General features: G+C 41.7%; 1 protein-coding gene across 2 annotated transcripts in view; it reads left to right on the plus strand.

The window, feature by feature from the left end:
- Positions 1-2,284: 2,284 nt before the first annotated feature.
- Positions 2,285-16,508, plus strand: part of ERAP2 (endoplasmic reticulum aminopeptidase 2) — a 52,692-nt gene continuing 38,468 nt past the window's right edge. The window contains exons 1-4 of one of the 2 annotated variants that reach the window (XM_061424455.1): positions 2,285-2,636; positions 5,025-5,719; positions 10,479-10,617; positions 14,148-14,282. In XM_061424455.1, coding sequence (XP_061280439.1) covers positions 5,163-5,719; positions 10,479-10,617; positions 14,148-14,282 — 831 coding nt within the window. In that variant the 5' untranslated portion in view covers positions 2,285-2,636; positions 5,025-5,162. The remainder of the gene's footprint in view (positions 2,637-5,024; positions 5,720-10,478; positions 10,618-14,147; positions 14,283-16,508) is intronic. The other variant, XM_061424454.1, reaches the window with a different exon arrangement.

Raw genomic sequence — 16,508 nt, forward strand, 5'->3', positions numbered from 1 at the left:
TAAAGGATTAGAAACCCTTTTTGGTGAGAAATAGTTTTAAATAATACACTATGAAGTCACCTGGACCCTACTCATCTTCCTCTTCTGGAACTCAGTAGCTCAATCTGACAGCCTCTTCTCTCCATTCTCTGTCATCACTCCCATTCTCACAGGTAGGGGAGAGTTCTGAGCGCACACAGACACACACGACTGGGCTGGGCCTGGTGACAAAGTCACAGAACCACTCCCAGCTTGCTACACTTCCTCATCCCCCCTCCCCCACTGCAAAATGAGACTTCCGAGAACTGGCACCAAGGGCCAGTTCACCCCAGTCTTCCCTGTGGCTCAGATGGTAAAGAATCTGCCTGCAATGAGGGAGACCCAGGTTCGATCCCTGGGTCGGGAAGATCCCCTGGAGCAGGGAATGGCGACCCACTCCAGTAATCTTGCCTGGAGAATCCCACAGACGAAGGAGCCTGGTGGGCTACAGTCCGTGGGGTCACAGAGTCAGACACGACTCAGTGACTAATACTTACCCCAGTCACCTGTTTCCATCCTCCACCCTGCCCCGTGGTACCCCTTTAACCACAGGAGATTCCACTCTGAGGGATTCCGTTCAGGCCTGTGCCTCTGGCCCCAAGTATAGGCCACCTCCTTGGTTTTGCTCCTTCTGCTTTATTAGGGTTGGAATGATAAAACGAAGTCTTGAGAGCTAAGTAGGATTTAACCGTGGCAGGATTTGAATGTCAAACCAAAGCACAGGTTACATACAGAGATGCACCACGGAGAAGGCATGAAAACCAGTGTGTGAAGGAGGCCTAAGGACAATAGGAGCCAAGCCTGTTACATTTCACGTGAGAAAACGTGTGTGTGTGTGTGTGGCCCTCTAACGTACTAGGATCTAAACAAAACCCCAGACAAGCCTTGTAAGAGGTCCGGTGGCCTTTAGGCTGCCAGAGGGCCACGCACCGTCTCTACACGGGAACTGCCCCTGTGTGTAAACAGGGGAAGAACCCATGGAAAGGTTAGGCACAGGGGCGTGGCGTGATCAAGTGAGTGTGTGAGTGTGAGTGCGTGAGAGTCGCTCAGTCGTGTCTGACTCTTTGCGACCCCATAGAAGGCAGCCCACCCGGCTCCTCTGTCCATGGAATTCTCCAGGCAAGAAGACTGGAGTGGGTTGCCATTTCCTTCTCCACATGGCATGATCAAGCAGTGTCTGAAATAATCTGCTGCCCGGCACCATATGAGTGGACTCCAAGGACATGTCTCGAAAAGCAGCAAATCTTGTTTGAAGGCCATTGTGAGGAGTGATGAGGGCATGGTCTGCTTTCATGATTGTGGAGAACAATTTTTTATGTTGGATACAAAAAGATTAAGAAGGAAGAATCAACAGAAGTTGGTAGCAAACCAGAGTGGAGCAGAATCAAAACAGCGATACGGTCCAAATCATCGACAGCGGCGGAAGACGTGAAGCAGATGAAGCTAAAGCAAAAGGCTGCAGTCTGGGGAAAAAGGACAACGTGTGAGTTGTTAGCAGAACATCCGTGCCAAGGCCGTCCACCGGGCTGTTGGAATTGCAGCAGCAGAACCTGGAAGGAGAGACTGGGAGAGAGAAAGGTGGGATGGTTGAGGGTAAATGAGAAAACTCCTTAATGAACATATTCTCTGAGGAAAAGAGTAAAGTGAGACAAGAGCAGAGAACAGAGGCTTTTTCTCTGTGGAAGGCCCATATACAGGGTGGAGAGAAAGAGAAGACTCATGAAAGATGGGGAGACGTGAAGGTAGGACACAGCCCCTTTATGCCCAGGAGGCAGGCAGTTTACAGATGGAGGGAAGGGGGTCTAGCCCCTCTGTTAAAGGCCATTAAACCTGGCTGGGAGCTACCCTTTCCAAGTGGCTGGACCAAAGTCAGATTTGTTATCTTTTCCAAGTGGATGGACAAAGGTCAGATTTCATGGTAATATGGTATAGAGAAATTAACTGAGAACACAGAGTCAGTCCGGCTCTCCTGCCCCACACTCTCACAGCCTCATACCTTATGTTCTGTAAACAGCAGTATTGCTGACCTTGGTAGCAATGGGCCTGCGTGCCCCTTTGGCCACGGGCCACTTTTGTCTGTGTTAGTATACCAACGTTCTTTGAAAACTCGCTGTTGCTGCTGCTACTTCTGCTGCCTGGAGAAAATAAACATGTGTGCAGTCCCCACAGCTCCTGAGTCTTCTTCCAACTTCCCCGGTCATGCCTTATCTACCCTGGGTTCAGTGAAGAGTGAGAGTGGCAAGACATAGGGACACAGCTCAGGGAGGAATTCAATATGGTGTCTTAAAATAACCCAGCATCAAAATAAAACAAAGCTAGGTTCTGAAGGTTTTGCACCTGGGGACACAGGGGTGGGGAAGATAAAACAGCAGGAGCAGCAGCCGCTGGGGTGTTGGAGTCCTATCTGGCCTTGCCGTGGTCTGGCTTTTACTCTGAAGCTGCTTGTTCATTGCAGTTATGCAAAGTTCTGAATCTTGCCGGAACAGAAAGTGAAAGCAGAAATAAGTTCCCCTCCATTCAAATCTGCAACGACGTGGATTGAGGTAACACAGCAACATTTCTCTTGAATCTGTCTTAAAATCCTCATCTTTCAGTGAGAATAATGACCTGAACTGAAGGTATAAAACTTCTGTGTTGAGGGGCTCTTGTAATCTAAGCCGGGGATCTGGGGAAGGTGGGTGTATCTGGCACTGCTGTTTTAGGACGAATGTGCAGTTAGGATGAGATTTAAGAATCCATTTGACTGACTCACTCTCTTCTGGAGAGTCTCTTAGCTTTTCCCAAATGTTTGCTGCAGTTCTTGGATCTTCTATCTCCGTGTATTTTGTTCAGTGCAGCAAAGCACCATATAAGGGAAACTCTTCTGACAAATGGGCCGAGAGCTACATTTCAGTCCTGATTCTGCTTCAGACTTCCTGTTGATTCTGGGAGACACACTCACCCTCAGTTTCTTTATCTCACTGAGAACTCGTACTAGCCAGCCTTTAAAATTCTTACCAGTTCTAAAGTTAAAGGCCACATCAGTAAATATTGAGGCCTTTCTCTCTTCTCTTACCAAAAAAGAAATATAGGTATGTATATACTTTTCCTTTGGTGTGTCTGCTACACGTGGGGGAGAGGCTCCATAATTTAGGCCAGAGAATGTGTTATAATAATCACAATAATTTAATGTTTAACATTCATTACATGCTTTCTGTATGCTAGTTGCTGTGCTGTGCCAAATTCTTCATGTGAACTATTTCACTTAATTCTCCCAGTGTTAGTGTAAATCATTACACTATTTTATAGGTAAGGAAACTGATGCTAAAAAAAAATCAGAAAATTTGCCTAAGATCATTCAGCATAAGTACAATGACGCTAGAATTGGAACCCTTGCACTCTGATTCCCAGGCCTGGGACCTAACAAACAAGTTATTTCATTTTTCAAATCATCAGAAATTCAAGCTAATTGACCAGTTATGGTTTTATGTATCAGAGGCCCTTGGAACATCAGGATTTGGTAGCAATAATTTGATACTTGTCTAAAAAAGAGGGCAGAAGTGTTGTTATTCAACCATATTTAACTGTTATTTTCTTTGCTTCTTCAATAATATTTGTTGATCTGGATTAATATTGCAAATTGCAGTAACTCTTTGGACAATTAAATCAAGAGAATATGTTACTGATTTGAAAAAAGGAAATGGAAAGAGAGCCATTCATGGGTTTAAGGTGAAGCAGGGAGGAGGTAAATAGAGGAAAATGTTTTCAACATTTGCCCACATTATTTCATGAGTGTGTCTGGACATCTGAAAGTAAGCTGCACAGGTGTCTCTATTTTGTCTTAATAAGTCATAAAGAATATTCAATATTCTTGGGATACTAGATGTTAATATCTAGATACTACACATGGGGGAGAAGTTCCACAATTTAGGCCATAGAATGTGAGTTATAATAATCACAATAATTTAATGTTTAACATTCATTACATGCTGGGTATAATGAACTAAATACCTAAATTATTTAGTGGTGGGTGTCAGAACTGAATACCTAAACTACAACGTATATTGTTTGTCCTTATTTTATATGTTTTGTAGTGTTACCCTTCTAATGAGAAGAAGTTGCCTTAGTTTTATTTACAGAGGCAGTGAGTTCAATTTGATTTGTGTTTTCAAAGGTAGCCTGTGATGAAGACCAAAGTAACTTAACATTAGTTAATAACTTAATAACTTAATAATCAATTTGAATATTATAAATCCAAGCTTATTTCCATGGTTTTTGATATATTGGAAATAAACTGAAATAAAAGTTTAGCTTTAACAGTATTCTGTATACCAGCAACTTCACTTGCTCAGTCGTGTCCGACTCTTTGCAACCCCGTGGACTGTAGCCGACCAGGCTTCTTTGTCCATGGGATTCTCCAAGCAAGAAGACTGGAGTGGGTTGCCATTTCCTTCTCCAGGGGATCTTCCCGACCCAGGGATTGAACCCAGGTCTCCCATATTCAGATGCTTTAACCTCTGAGCCACCAGGAAAGTCTCTATAGAAGAGGGCCATTCAGCCAACCTTATTTATCAAAAGAGGGGAAATTCAATGCCATTAATGATAGTAATATCTAGTATGCCAAGAATATTGACTATTCTTCATGACTTATTAAGACGAAATAGAGACGGCTGTGCAGTTTACTTTCAGATGTCCAGACACACTCGTGAAATGATGTGGGCAAATGTTAAAAACGCTCAGCATGCAATGATTTTACACACCTACCATCTCTTCGTTGCACAGGAATGCAGAGGGGATTCCACAGATGCAATTTTAAGGCAGAGTCCTTTCATTTGAGTTCTAAAAATGTTTATTTGTAATAACCAGATGATAGCTCACTTTCCACTTTATTTTGTGGAGATTTGGCCTCATTATGACAAAGTAGATTTTCCCCTTTCACATATATCCTTTTGTTGTTTTAAGGTTTTATTTATGAATTGAAATGTTTTTATTTTCATGCTATACATGCTTATTTTTTTTCTTTCTAGATTAAATCTGTTTATTGAAATATATTGTCCGGATCCTGAGTGACCTAACTGGAGCCAACACGGTGCTATGGAGGACTATTAGATTTAGCCTGAACATTTGTCTTCCGGAAAATTGATTTAGTATTCTATTCCTCTATCATGGCTAATTCATGCAGAAAATTAATATTTAACATTTACATAGTATTTTACTGCTCAGCAGTCATCATGCCCCAAATATGTATTTGTTCTCAGTTCACAAGTTCACCTATTGATCAGTTCAATAAGGACCCCAAGGCTTTTCCAGTAGCCACCAATGGGGAAATATTTCCTTGGCATGAGCTAAGGCTCCCCACTGTGGTCATTCCCCTCCACTATGACCTTCTCATTCACCCAAATCTCACCTCCCTGGACTTCGTTGCATCCGAGAAGATCGAAGTCTTGGTTCGAGATGCTACCCAGTTCATCATCTTGCACAGCAAAGATCTTGAAATCTTAAATGCCTCTCTTCAGTCAGAGGAGGATGTGAGATACAAGAAACCAGGGGAAAACCTAACTGTTTTGAGTTATCCTGCTCATCAGCAAATTGCCCTGCTGGTTCCAGAGAAACTTAGGGCTCACCTGAGATACTCCGTGGCTATTGACTTCCAGGCCAAGCTAGCTGATGGTTTTGAAGGCTTTTATAAAAGCACGTACAGAACTCTTGGTGGTGAAACAAGGTAAGAGGCAGCTCCAATTGTTTACAGTCTTTTGTAATACTTTCCTCATGGGTTATGTCTCTACCAGGAGCAAGCTTCAGTAGCCATTTATGAAAAGTCAAAAAAACCCTGGAAAACTCCGAAGGAGAAGTTCTGCCATTCCTAAAGTAAGTCACAATAAAGATGAAAAGACAGGACGCAGAGGCATAAATTGCTAGAGGAAAAATAACCAACAGGAAAGGCCAGTATTTGACTATGACAAGATTGACATGCTTATCTGCTAGGGGAAATGATCCGTGCAGAGAGAGCTAAAGTATGGAAGGCTTCTCAAAGAGGGTGAGCCTTGATCTGAGACCAAAAGGAAATGTGCGTAAGATTTGGGTTAGGAGGGAGGAAGTGAGATCATGTACTTTGCCCAAAAACAGCATAACTCAGATCCAGGAGGCAGGAACAAGTTAGTTTGGAGAACTGAGAAATATAGTCTATTCCATCAGCTCATACTGAACACATGCTATGTGCCAGCACCATTCCAGGCACTGAGCGTATAGTAGCGAGATATAGACGAGGAATTTGGAATAATTTAGCTGAGTGGTCAGAGAAGTTCTTGCTATGGAGGAAGTATACTTAAACTGAGATCTGAACTTTTTTTTTAAAGGAGACAATCCTGAAGACACCTAAGCGCACAGTGTTCCCAGGAAAGGCATCAGCAAGTGCAAAGTCTGTAAGGCAGGAGTAATTCAGAGATGAAGGCCAGTGAGAGTGAGGGAGAGATGTAGAGGAGAGAGAGGTCAGATCATGCAGAGACTTAGAGCCTCTTGTGTTAGGCTTTGACTCAGGGACCATGGGAAGTCATTGGAGAGTTCTGATGTGAGGTATGCTTTATAAAGATAACATGTATGTTGATGGTAGATTATAGAGAGGAAAAGGTAGAAGCAAACTCATCTTTCAGGAGGTTCTTGCAGTTGTTCTTGTTCGGGTCAGAAAGGATGTTGCTTTGGACTGGCTGATAGTGCTTCTTACGAAATGATTGAATTCGGCATTTGTTCCAAAGAAGGGTAAAACAGAATTTGCTGACACTGGTTATGTAAGGCAAGAGGAATCAATGATGCTTCATGGTGGGGGATGACTGACTTGGCTGTCCAGGGCCGGGGTCCATCTCAGGGGTAAAAAGGAGTCTGGTTTTGGTGTTCTCCTCTTTTTTTCGGTTGCTTTCAATTGACAATTTGAGAACCCCCAGTACGATGGCTTTGGCATACAGGGGGAAGGGGGTGTCTTTCTCATGCAACAAGAAATCTGGAAGCAGAGCCTCCCAGGTTTGCTCCAGAGTTCACTAATATTATCCAAGACCTAGACTCCTTTTAACTTTCTGCTTAGCCATCTTTGGTAGATGACTTTCCTCTTAATACAAGATGATTCCTGCACCTCTAGGCATCAAATTCACATTCCAGGCAGGAAAACAGGGAAATGGGAAAGAGAAAAATGCTAAAAGAAACATTCCAGTTGAGTCTGACACCTTTTCCCAAGATTTCTCATCCAGTAATTTCAACTAGATCAGAACGAGTCATGTGCCCACCAAGCTGCAAGAGAATTTGGAGAAATGATTCTTTTAACCAGAGACATTGTCTTCCTGAACAAAATCAGGATTCTGCTGAAACTGAAGAAGGGGAATGGGTATTGGTAGGTGATTTTAGCAGCTCAGTGTCTCCTGCCACAGTGTCTCCTCTCCCCATCCCCACCTCAGATGCTTACTGCCCTCTGGGACTCACGCATGCACCCCACAGCCCCCAGCAGTCCACTGAGGACAGCCCGTCCCCAGCCCATTCTTACCCTCCCCCTGGGAATGCATTCCCCTCATTGTATCCTCAGTTCTCAGAGGCCTGTTCTCAGATCTGGCACAGTATTGGATAGGAAAATTATCAACTCCTCACTGAGGCGCCACAGGACTAGTGATGATTTATTTCACTTTCTCAACTGACAAAACCTTCACTTAAAGGAAATACATTTTAAGGATATCATTTAGGGAGACAAGGGAGACCAGTTCAGTTCAGTTGCTCAGTCATGTCTGACTCTTTGCCACCCCATGAACTGCAGCAAGCCAGGCCTCCCTGTCCATCACCAAGGTTTACCCACACTCATGTCCATTGAGTCGGTGGTGCCATCCAACCATCTCATCCTCTGTCATCCCCTTTTCCTCCCGCCTTCAATCTTTCCCAGCATCAGGATCTTTTCCAGTGAGTCAGCTCTTCACATGAGGTGGCCAAAGTATTGGAGTTTCAGCTTCAACATCAGTCCTTTCAATGAACACTCAGGACTGATCTTCTTTAGTATGGCCTGGTTGGATCTCCTTGCTGTCCAAGGGTCTCTCAAGAGTTTGTTCCAGCACCACGGTTCAAAAGCATCAATTCTTTGGCACTCAGTTTTCTTCACAGTCCAACTCTCACATCCATACATGACTACTGGAAAAACCATAGCCTTGACTAAACAGACCTTTGTTGGCAGAGAGGGTTGTTTTTTACAGTAGCAGTTTGAAAAGTATCTACTTTCCAGCATGTCTCTCATAATTAACTGAAGGCTATTTCCAACTCGTCCTACGATTATTATGTCAGCTCTCTTCATACTCAGTTACCTAGTAGGTCTTAACGTGTAGGATGATTTGCAGGACAATGTCAATGGATGTTATGACCTCTCTGTCTCTCTTTTTCTTATTTACACACACATGCGCACACACACACAAGTTAAAATGCAAAAATAATTCAGTCGACAATAATTCTTTGAGAAGCAGGAAGTCCCTACTTTACATGCAGCACTAAAATTAATTGTGTAAATAGCAAAGAAAATCTTAAACTTTTGACTTTTTCAGTGTTAGACTTTCTAAACCAAAATTTCACATTAATAAAAATTATTCCAGGTACTTGGGACTCCTTTAAATGTGTAGGACCTGCTACCAAATCCAAGTAACATCCAGGCCCCAGATAAGACAGTTAGATCCCAGCCTCACTTTTCTGGTCTGAAGTAGGGAATTAAACTGAGGCAAAAATTATCCTAGCAGCTCCTCTTTAGTCCCCTCCTGGTCCTTCTCACCCTTTCTCTGTCCCTTGAGATTTTCTATTCTGCCCTCCTCCTCCAGTGGCAGTATGCTCTCTAGGTTGGCTTCCTAATTAAAGTCTTCAGGTCCAAAGAATAGATTTGTAATTTTACCATTTCAAACATCTTCAAAGTGATGGGGTATAGAGGTTTGCCAGGATACCTACCTACCTGTTATAGTCTGAAAACTGGAGCTGCTTTGCTTGCAAGTAGAGAGAGCTAGAAATGTCTAAGTGGAGCTTGGGTCCTCCAGGAGGAACCTTAGCCCAGCTCCTGCCTCTAGTGGGAGGAAAGTTGAAGATGTAGTTTCCATGCAGAGCTGCCCAGGGATGAAGCTAAAGCAGCACCTGGCCTGACTTCTTCCTCTTCCCTGTCCTGCTTCCTCTACTTCTTGTCTCTTGGGCAGCATGTTCTCATAAATCAGGGTCTGCTTCCTGGGAACACAACCTAAGACATGACTCATCTCACAAATATTCAAAGGGCTGATTGAGACCTGCTCAGGCTTATTGATGATACTAAACTACTAACTTCTAGTCAATTTTGAAGTCAAATTGGGCATATCTGTTGAGAGGGTAACAGGCAGGAAGGTCAGGGGTCTCCAAATGGAGGAAATAGGCTTTAAGTGTCAGACATTTTTTTATCTCTCTCTTAAGCAGCAGGAGGAAGCAAACTACAAGTGTGAGTTTTTTCCCCTTCTCTATGCAAATTTAAAAAGAGGTTTCTTTTAAAATTCTGTGTTGCCATAATGACACCTGGTCCCACCTGAACTGTACTTTTCTCACACGTTGAGCTCACCAGTGCATTTTTCTTATGGACGTGTTTGTCTTAAGCTGTGTTAATGAGCTATGTATTTACCCTAGACTCTGTCTTCAAGTTGGTTCCACCTAAGACTCAGAACCGACTTGACAAACCAGTAAGTTTTCCTCATACAATTGCTCTCCTAATCTATGTCAATGAAACCATGTATTTGCTTGGAAACCTGCCTTTCAAGATTTCATGGCCTGGGACGACTCACTTTGTGCCAATGTTATCTCAAAACGCATGTTGTGGGTGAGGCGCCTGGTGTCTCTCTGAGTTTTGACACATTTCCTTTCTCTAATTAGCAGCCTGCTAGTAGCTGTATAACATCCAGCTAAAGACTAGCAGGGGGGCACTCTTTCTGCCCCCTGCTGATGTCTATGTCAGAAGCTTTCTCTATCTCTTTCACACTTTAATAAAACTTTATTACACAAAAACTCTGAGCGTTCAAGCCTCTTCACTGGCCCCAGCTTGAATTCCTCTCCTCCAGAAGCCAAGAATCCCGGCGTCTTTCACGGCTCAGCAGCAACCTTTCACTATCTCAGCAATTTGTCAATACTAGGTAACAATCCTAGTAAAGTCACTTAAGTTCTCAGAGCCTCAATATCCTTATCTGCCATAAATATGAAGACAGCCATGTAAATGGAGTGCCCGGCACAGTGTGTTATTATGATTGGCAGCTGCTAAAGACGGACACAACTGAACGACTGAACTGAACTGAACTGAAACAAATTTTACCTTCATTTTCTTCAAAAACTAAGAATCACTAAGATTATAGTTTGAGATATCAAACACATCATTTCCAGGTTTGATAAGCTGTGTTCTGAAGATAAAATTCTTTCCCTTTCTTTTATGATTTCACTTATGTATTCCCACTGGAATGTACTTCTTTTCATAGAACGATTGCAGTAACGGATTTTGAGCCAACCGAGGCACGAATGGCTTTCCCTTGCTTTGATGAACCATTGTTCAAAGCCAACTTTTCAATCAAGATAAGAAGAGAGAGCAGACATATTGCCCTCTCCAACATGCCAAAGGTATTGCCACGTTCAGAAAATTTGGGAAATTGTTCTCAAAATGAACTTTGGTTTTTGCTGTGTTTTAATATTTGCTTTGTTTGCAGGACTTCAGCCATTAATTTGTTCTTACTCCATCTACATATTGCATAATAACTCCAATCCGTCTATATCTTAAAATCATTCTGTTTGGGCATTGTTACATAAGACACTTTTTGTTTTAAAGAAAGTGATCTATATTTCACTTGTGTTTATATGGAAGCAGTGTTCTTTTAAATCAGTGTTACTTGGCCAGCGATGAAATTCAGAATCACCCAGAACAGCACTTCTCAAACTTTAATGTTCGGATGAATCATCTGAAGATCTTATTAAAATTCAGGTTCTGATTCAGTTGGCCTTGCTGTGAGGCTCAAAATTCTGCCTTTTTATTAATAGCAAGTTCCCAGGTGGTACCACTGCTGCTGATCCAAGCACCACATTTGGAGTAGCAAGGATCTAGAGAATGCTCCATCAGCCCATCCTGCAAATCCTGATCTAGGAGTCTGTGATGGAACTTAGAAATCTTTTTAAGTTCCAAGAGTAGTCCTTAAAATTATTTATGAAAATTGTTTGAAAATCATATGAAAAACTACAAACTTTTTAATTGAAAGAGACCTCTGAACACTTTTGTTTGGCTCATATTTATGCTCAAAATGCAGAGACTCTGAATGACACAGTAGACCCTTGAGTCTTATTTGATATTTCCTCACTAATGATGTACTTGCCTTTTTTGCTGTTGAACAAAATGTAAAATATTTCTCCATTGCTACCTAGAAAGTTGGATAAAAATAGAGGCCCTCCTGACAGTGCTTCAGGAGGATGAGCTCAGAAGCAGCCAGATCATCATAACCCAGCCAGTGACTCCAGCCCATTTTCCTCTCTGCCCTCTTCAGTGACCGTCTTCTGTGGATAAAGCAGGAGATGAGTCCATAAGCTAGAAACTGAATTTCCCCCAGATTTCTGTTTAACACTGGAAAAGTTTTTGCTTTGAAATGCTTGCAGAGCAGATCAAGGGGGAAAGTAACACACTCCACATGACATATATCCCACCATTTTTTTTTCATGATCATGCAGACAGCAATTTAATTAGCCTACTCCCTTTCAGGTAAAAAGGATTTGCTGCTTAACTCCAAGTCTTCTTTTTAATGGAATGTTCATTTAAGGGCCATTCAGTCTGTTTCCTGGCAGCTTTTTATTACTATAATTTTTCACATGAATCATCATGGAGGATAAAGTAAAAATACAAATAGTAATGCCTTTTAATTAAAATGTGATGCAAACATAAATTGTCATTTTGTTATATTAGAATTTCAACTTTCTGAAATGTTCAGTGTCTCATATTTAAGAAAAATAAGTGAAAAAATTTTAAATATTTTATATAATCCTTGAACTTTGCATTGCTTCAGTTGACTGGGCCAGTTTTTTACATCATGGCTTTTTCAGTAAACACTGGCTTAACTTTCTGCTCCATATTGACATGCCCTACCCAAGCTTCCCTGGTTATCCAAAAAAAACAAAAGGGGGGATAGAGAGAGCTGAAGTAATGCTATGATCATACTCTTTGGATAATACCTGTGGCACTTAAGATGGGTTGTGGACTGGTGAGAAGTAACACATAATACGTTCTCAGTTAGCTTATTTTGAGAAGAAAAGAATACAAGTTAAGAATACGAGAAGGTGAGGAGTCAGCCAAGTGCTAGGAGAGGCAGTGTATATCTCTGGGGCATTCCTTTGTCCCCTTCATTCCTTAAGGCAACACACACCTGCTGCTGACACTTGCTATGTAAGTAGAATCCTGCCGAACTTGAGAAAACAGCTAAATCCTTCTCTAGCAACAAGTGTTTTATACTTGGAGCTTACATCACCATCCTGGAAGAACTTACGCTAACACCGCAAACACTTCTATTCAAGGCAATGCTAATCTACATGAGTGACTCCAGGTTCCTGAACCAAATTCAGCTTCCATGGGCTACATCTTTACCTGGGAGGAAGAGATAAATCACAGGGAATGCCCACCTGTCTCCTCACCAGCCCTGCCACCAGCTGTCCAGTGTCACAGACCCATTTCTCCATGGTCCCACAATCTTTCCTCTTCCTCTCCTCACCCATCTACACTCTTGACTAACTGGTTTTGCTGCTGAGCTTGGTCAGAGGACCACAATAATAGTGTCCCCTCCTCAGCCCCTACCATATCCTCTCCTCTGCTAGGGGAATGTACCCATAGAACTGTGGTTCAATCAGACTCCTTACAAAGGAGATTGTTTTTGGACAAAATTACCTTTCAGATAGAGGTGAAACTTAAAGCCCTATATATACTACCACTTTTTCTAGGGTACTTGGTCAGTGTTTCCTACGTTATTGGAACTTAGGAATTGAATTTTTGATAGAATTCTGTAGAATCAAATTCTGTAGAATTTAATAGCATAAACATTTGTCATTGACATAGGCTAGGCAGTTTGTTATAATCTTTCAAGCTATTTTTTCTCGCCAAAGCAAACTGCAATCTTATACAAACACACAAAATATGCTTAATAATCTGTAGTTAGCACTGCCACAACCCTGATGCCTTAAAAGGGGTTTGGAGGGGGTGAGCAAGAAGCCAGTTGAAGACTTGTTACCAATTTGAAGAAAGTGGTATTTTCAGATAACGGGATCTGTGTCCTTTCAGAATTCAGGGGCATTATACCATGACGAAGACCATCTTTGGAACCAGCTATCCGGAGCAAATAAAGATAGAATTCAGTAATTACTCAGTGAATTTGATGGATGCAGCTGACCAGTCTATAGACTTAAAATTTTTTACTTCCTCAGTAGATAGGCAGAAGCTTAAATTACTAATGACCTCCTTGGCCTGACTGCTTAAATGGCTGAATCAATGAAGCAAAGATAAAATAAGGCTATGACTCAAGCTATCACACAGCAAGTGCCAGAATGAGCAACGTCTTTGGAGTCACACAGCCACATCGACATCTTGGTCCTACCGTGAAACTAGCCGTGTGATCTTGGGCAATCAGTTAACATTTCTGAGACTCTGTTTCTTCACCTATCAAATTATACCTACCTCATACACACATAATAGGAGGATTAAAAGATGATGCAAAACATCCAGCACAGTTCTGCTTCCCATTTCCTTCTGCAGCAGAAATTTTATTTATTATGTAACAAAGGGAAGGGACTATTCTCTGGCACTTTTGCTTAGAAGTACAAATGTTGAATTGATGCCAGTGTTGGAGATGATACGGAACCATCTAAGATATTTCTATGCTTTCAAACAACAAAATAGGCATCATTTTCAGGTCCCTAAAGTAGCACATTGTGTCTTCGAGGAAGTCTAGAGATAAAAGAAATAGAGGGAGGCGAAGCCACAGAATGTTGTGAAGAGTCCTCTAATCTATATGGACATCACACATCCTTCAGAGCATGAAGCTCTCCTCTAACTTACATAGCCTGCATCATAGGCCTTCTTATAAAATACTCCAGTTTTCAAATATCGATTCTTTCCCTCCCTGTAGGTTAAGACGATTGAACTTGAAGGAGGCCTCTTGGAAGATCATTTTGAAACTACTGTAAGAATGAGTACCTACCTTGTAGCCTACATAGTTTGTGATTTCACCTCTGTGAGTGGTACAGCCTCATCAGGGGTCAAGGTGAGTTTGAGTTCTCTTTTCATACACAGTGCAGAATAGTGTCCTGAAGGCAATGAGCTCTTCTTTAAAATTTCCCCCCTTATTATCAAAATATCATGTAAATATATTATTTACAAAAATGGAGAGAGATAAAAAGTAAAATAACCTGTGAGCACTACGGGGGCGTGTCCTGGTGTACTCCAAGTATTTTCTGTAAGTCTGTCAGTATACGACTGTATATAATAACAATATATACTGTATAAATCAATATATACTTTTTCAAATAACATGCAATTATTTTAGCTCACCATGCTGCTGTTGTTAAGTCGCATCAGTCGTGTCCGACTCTATGTGACCCCATAGATGGCAGCCCACTAGGCTCCCCAGTCCCTGGGATTCTCCAGGCAAGAACACTGGAGTGGGTTGCCATTTCCTTCTCCAATGCATGAAAGTGAAAAGTGAAAGTGAAGTCGCTCAGTCATGTCCGACTCTTTGCGACCCCATGGACTGCAGCCTACCAGGCTCCTCCATCCCTGGGATTTTCCAGGCAAGAGTACTGGAGTGGGGTGCCATTGCCTTCTCCTAGCTCACCATAATATGCTATAAAAATTAAATGGCATTAAGTACTTTTCTATAATATTAATGATTGCATAGTACTGTACTCTAATGCACAGAGGTACCATACGGATTTTTTAATCAGCATCTTATTCTAGGACATTTACATTGTTTCCAATTGTTTTCTATAATTTATTTCCTTAATGAAAGGAGGTCTTCATCATTTTTAGAGCATTCATTGTTTACAAAAAGTTACAGTACCCAATAACTGGGGCTTCCCAGGTGGTGCAGCAGTAGAGAATCCACCTGCCAGTGCAGGAGACACAAGAGACGCGGCTCAACTCCTGGGTCAGCAACACCCCCTGGAGGAGGAAATGGCAACCCACTCCAGTATTCTTGCCTGGAGAATTCCATGGACAGAGGAGCCCGGCAGGGATCGCAAAGAGTCAGACAGGACTGAGTGACTGAGCACAAACACACACAATAATTATCTGATAAAGTTTTGTGAATATCAATGAATACATGAAAAATAAAAAAGAACTCCTTACCCTGAGGAACTGTTACAGACACAAAAATATATTCAAAGAGCCATAAAATAGTGCTTATGAAAAATAGCAATAAAACATCGATTATAATTTCCATACATACTAGACCTATGGATATGCAGATATATATTATCAGCAATGTGTCTACATGCATTGCTGCATACAGATATATATGTAGATAGATATAGGTGTGTGTGACGTCAGACTGCACTTTACTTTAGGGGACAGGGTCCTGTCAGTTTCCTTGGGTTCGTACCCCAGCTCTACAATTTTCCATTTGCGTGACTTGAAGCAAGTTATTTAATCTCCATGTGTTTTCATTGCTTCACTCCTAATATGAAGAAAATAGCTTCTACTTCAGGAGGTGGCTGAGAGGACCAAGTTAGATTTTACATGTTTTACAAGTATACATTAGCACAGTGCCTGGTAAGGTACTGTGGCCATTAACTTATCTTTCTTATAAAATTTCTGAGGGACTTCAGTTCATTCAGAGCATGAAAGCAGATTATGAAATGAAAGCAATACTGTACTTGAAACCCAAGAAAATTGGAATCTAACTTTATTTTTTCCACTTACTAGCTAGTAGTTACTGTGCAGGGAGAGAGTGAACCTATCTGGGCGTTTCTGAGTTTAAAGAAAACACAACAGCTTTGGGTTTTGCTTTAGGACCATGATCTTAAGTTACTGAGAGCATTCATTGTGGGGATCTTTCGTTTCCCTGGTATCTTTCTTCAGACAACTCTGGGCTATACTACTCCATGTTTCACCTCTTGAATCCTCACAGAAGCCCTGGGAAATAAAAACACCACTATGATTAATCTATTTTTTAAAATATGTGCTTCTTCTAATAAGGTGGATGAAACTGGAGCCTATTATACAGAGTGAAGTAAGCCAGAAAAAAAAGCACCAATAAAGTATTCTAACACATATATATGGAATTTAGAAAGACGGTAACGATAACCCTGTATGCGAGAGAGCAAAAGAGACACAGATGTATAGAAGTCTTTTGAACTCTGTGGGAGAGGGAGAGGGTGGGATGATTTGGAAAAATGGCATTGAAACATGTATAATATCATATAAGAAATGAATCGCCAGACCAGGTTCGATGCAGGATACAGGATGCTTAGGGCTGGTGCGCTGGGAAGAC

The sequence above is a fragment of the Bos javanicus genome, chromosome 7 (assembly GCF_032452875.1).
Source record: "Bos javanicus breed banteng chromosome 7, ARS-OSU_banteng_1.0, whole genome shotgun sequence".
NCBI classification, from domain to species: Eukaryota; Metazoa; Chordata; class Mammalia; order Artiodactyla; family Bovidae; genus Bos; species Bos javanicus.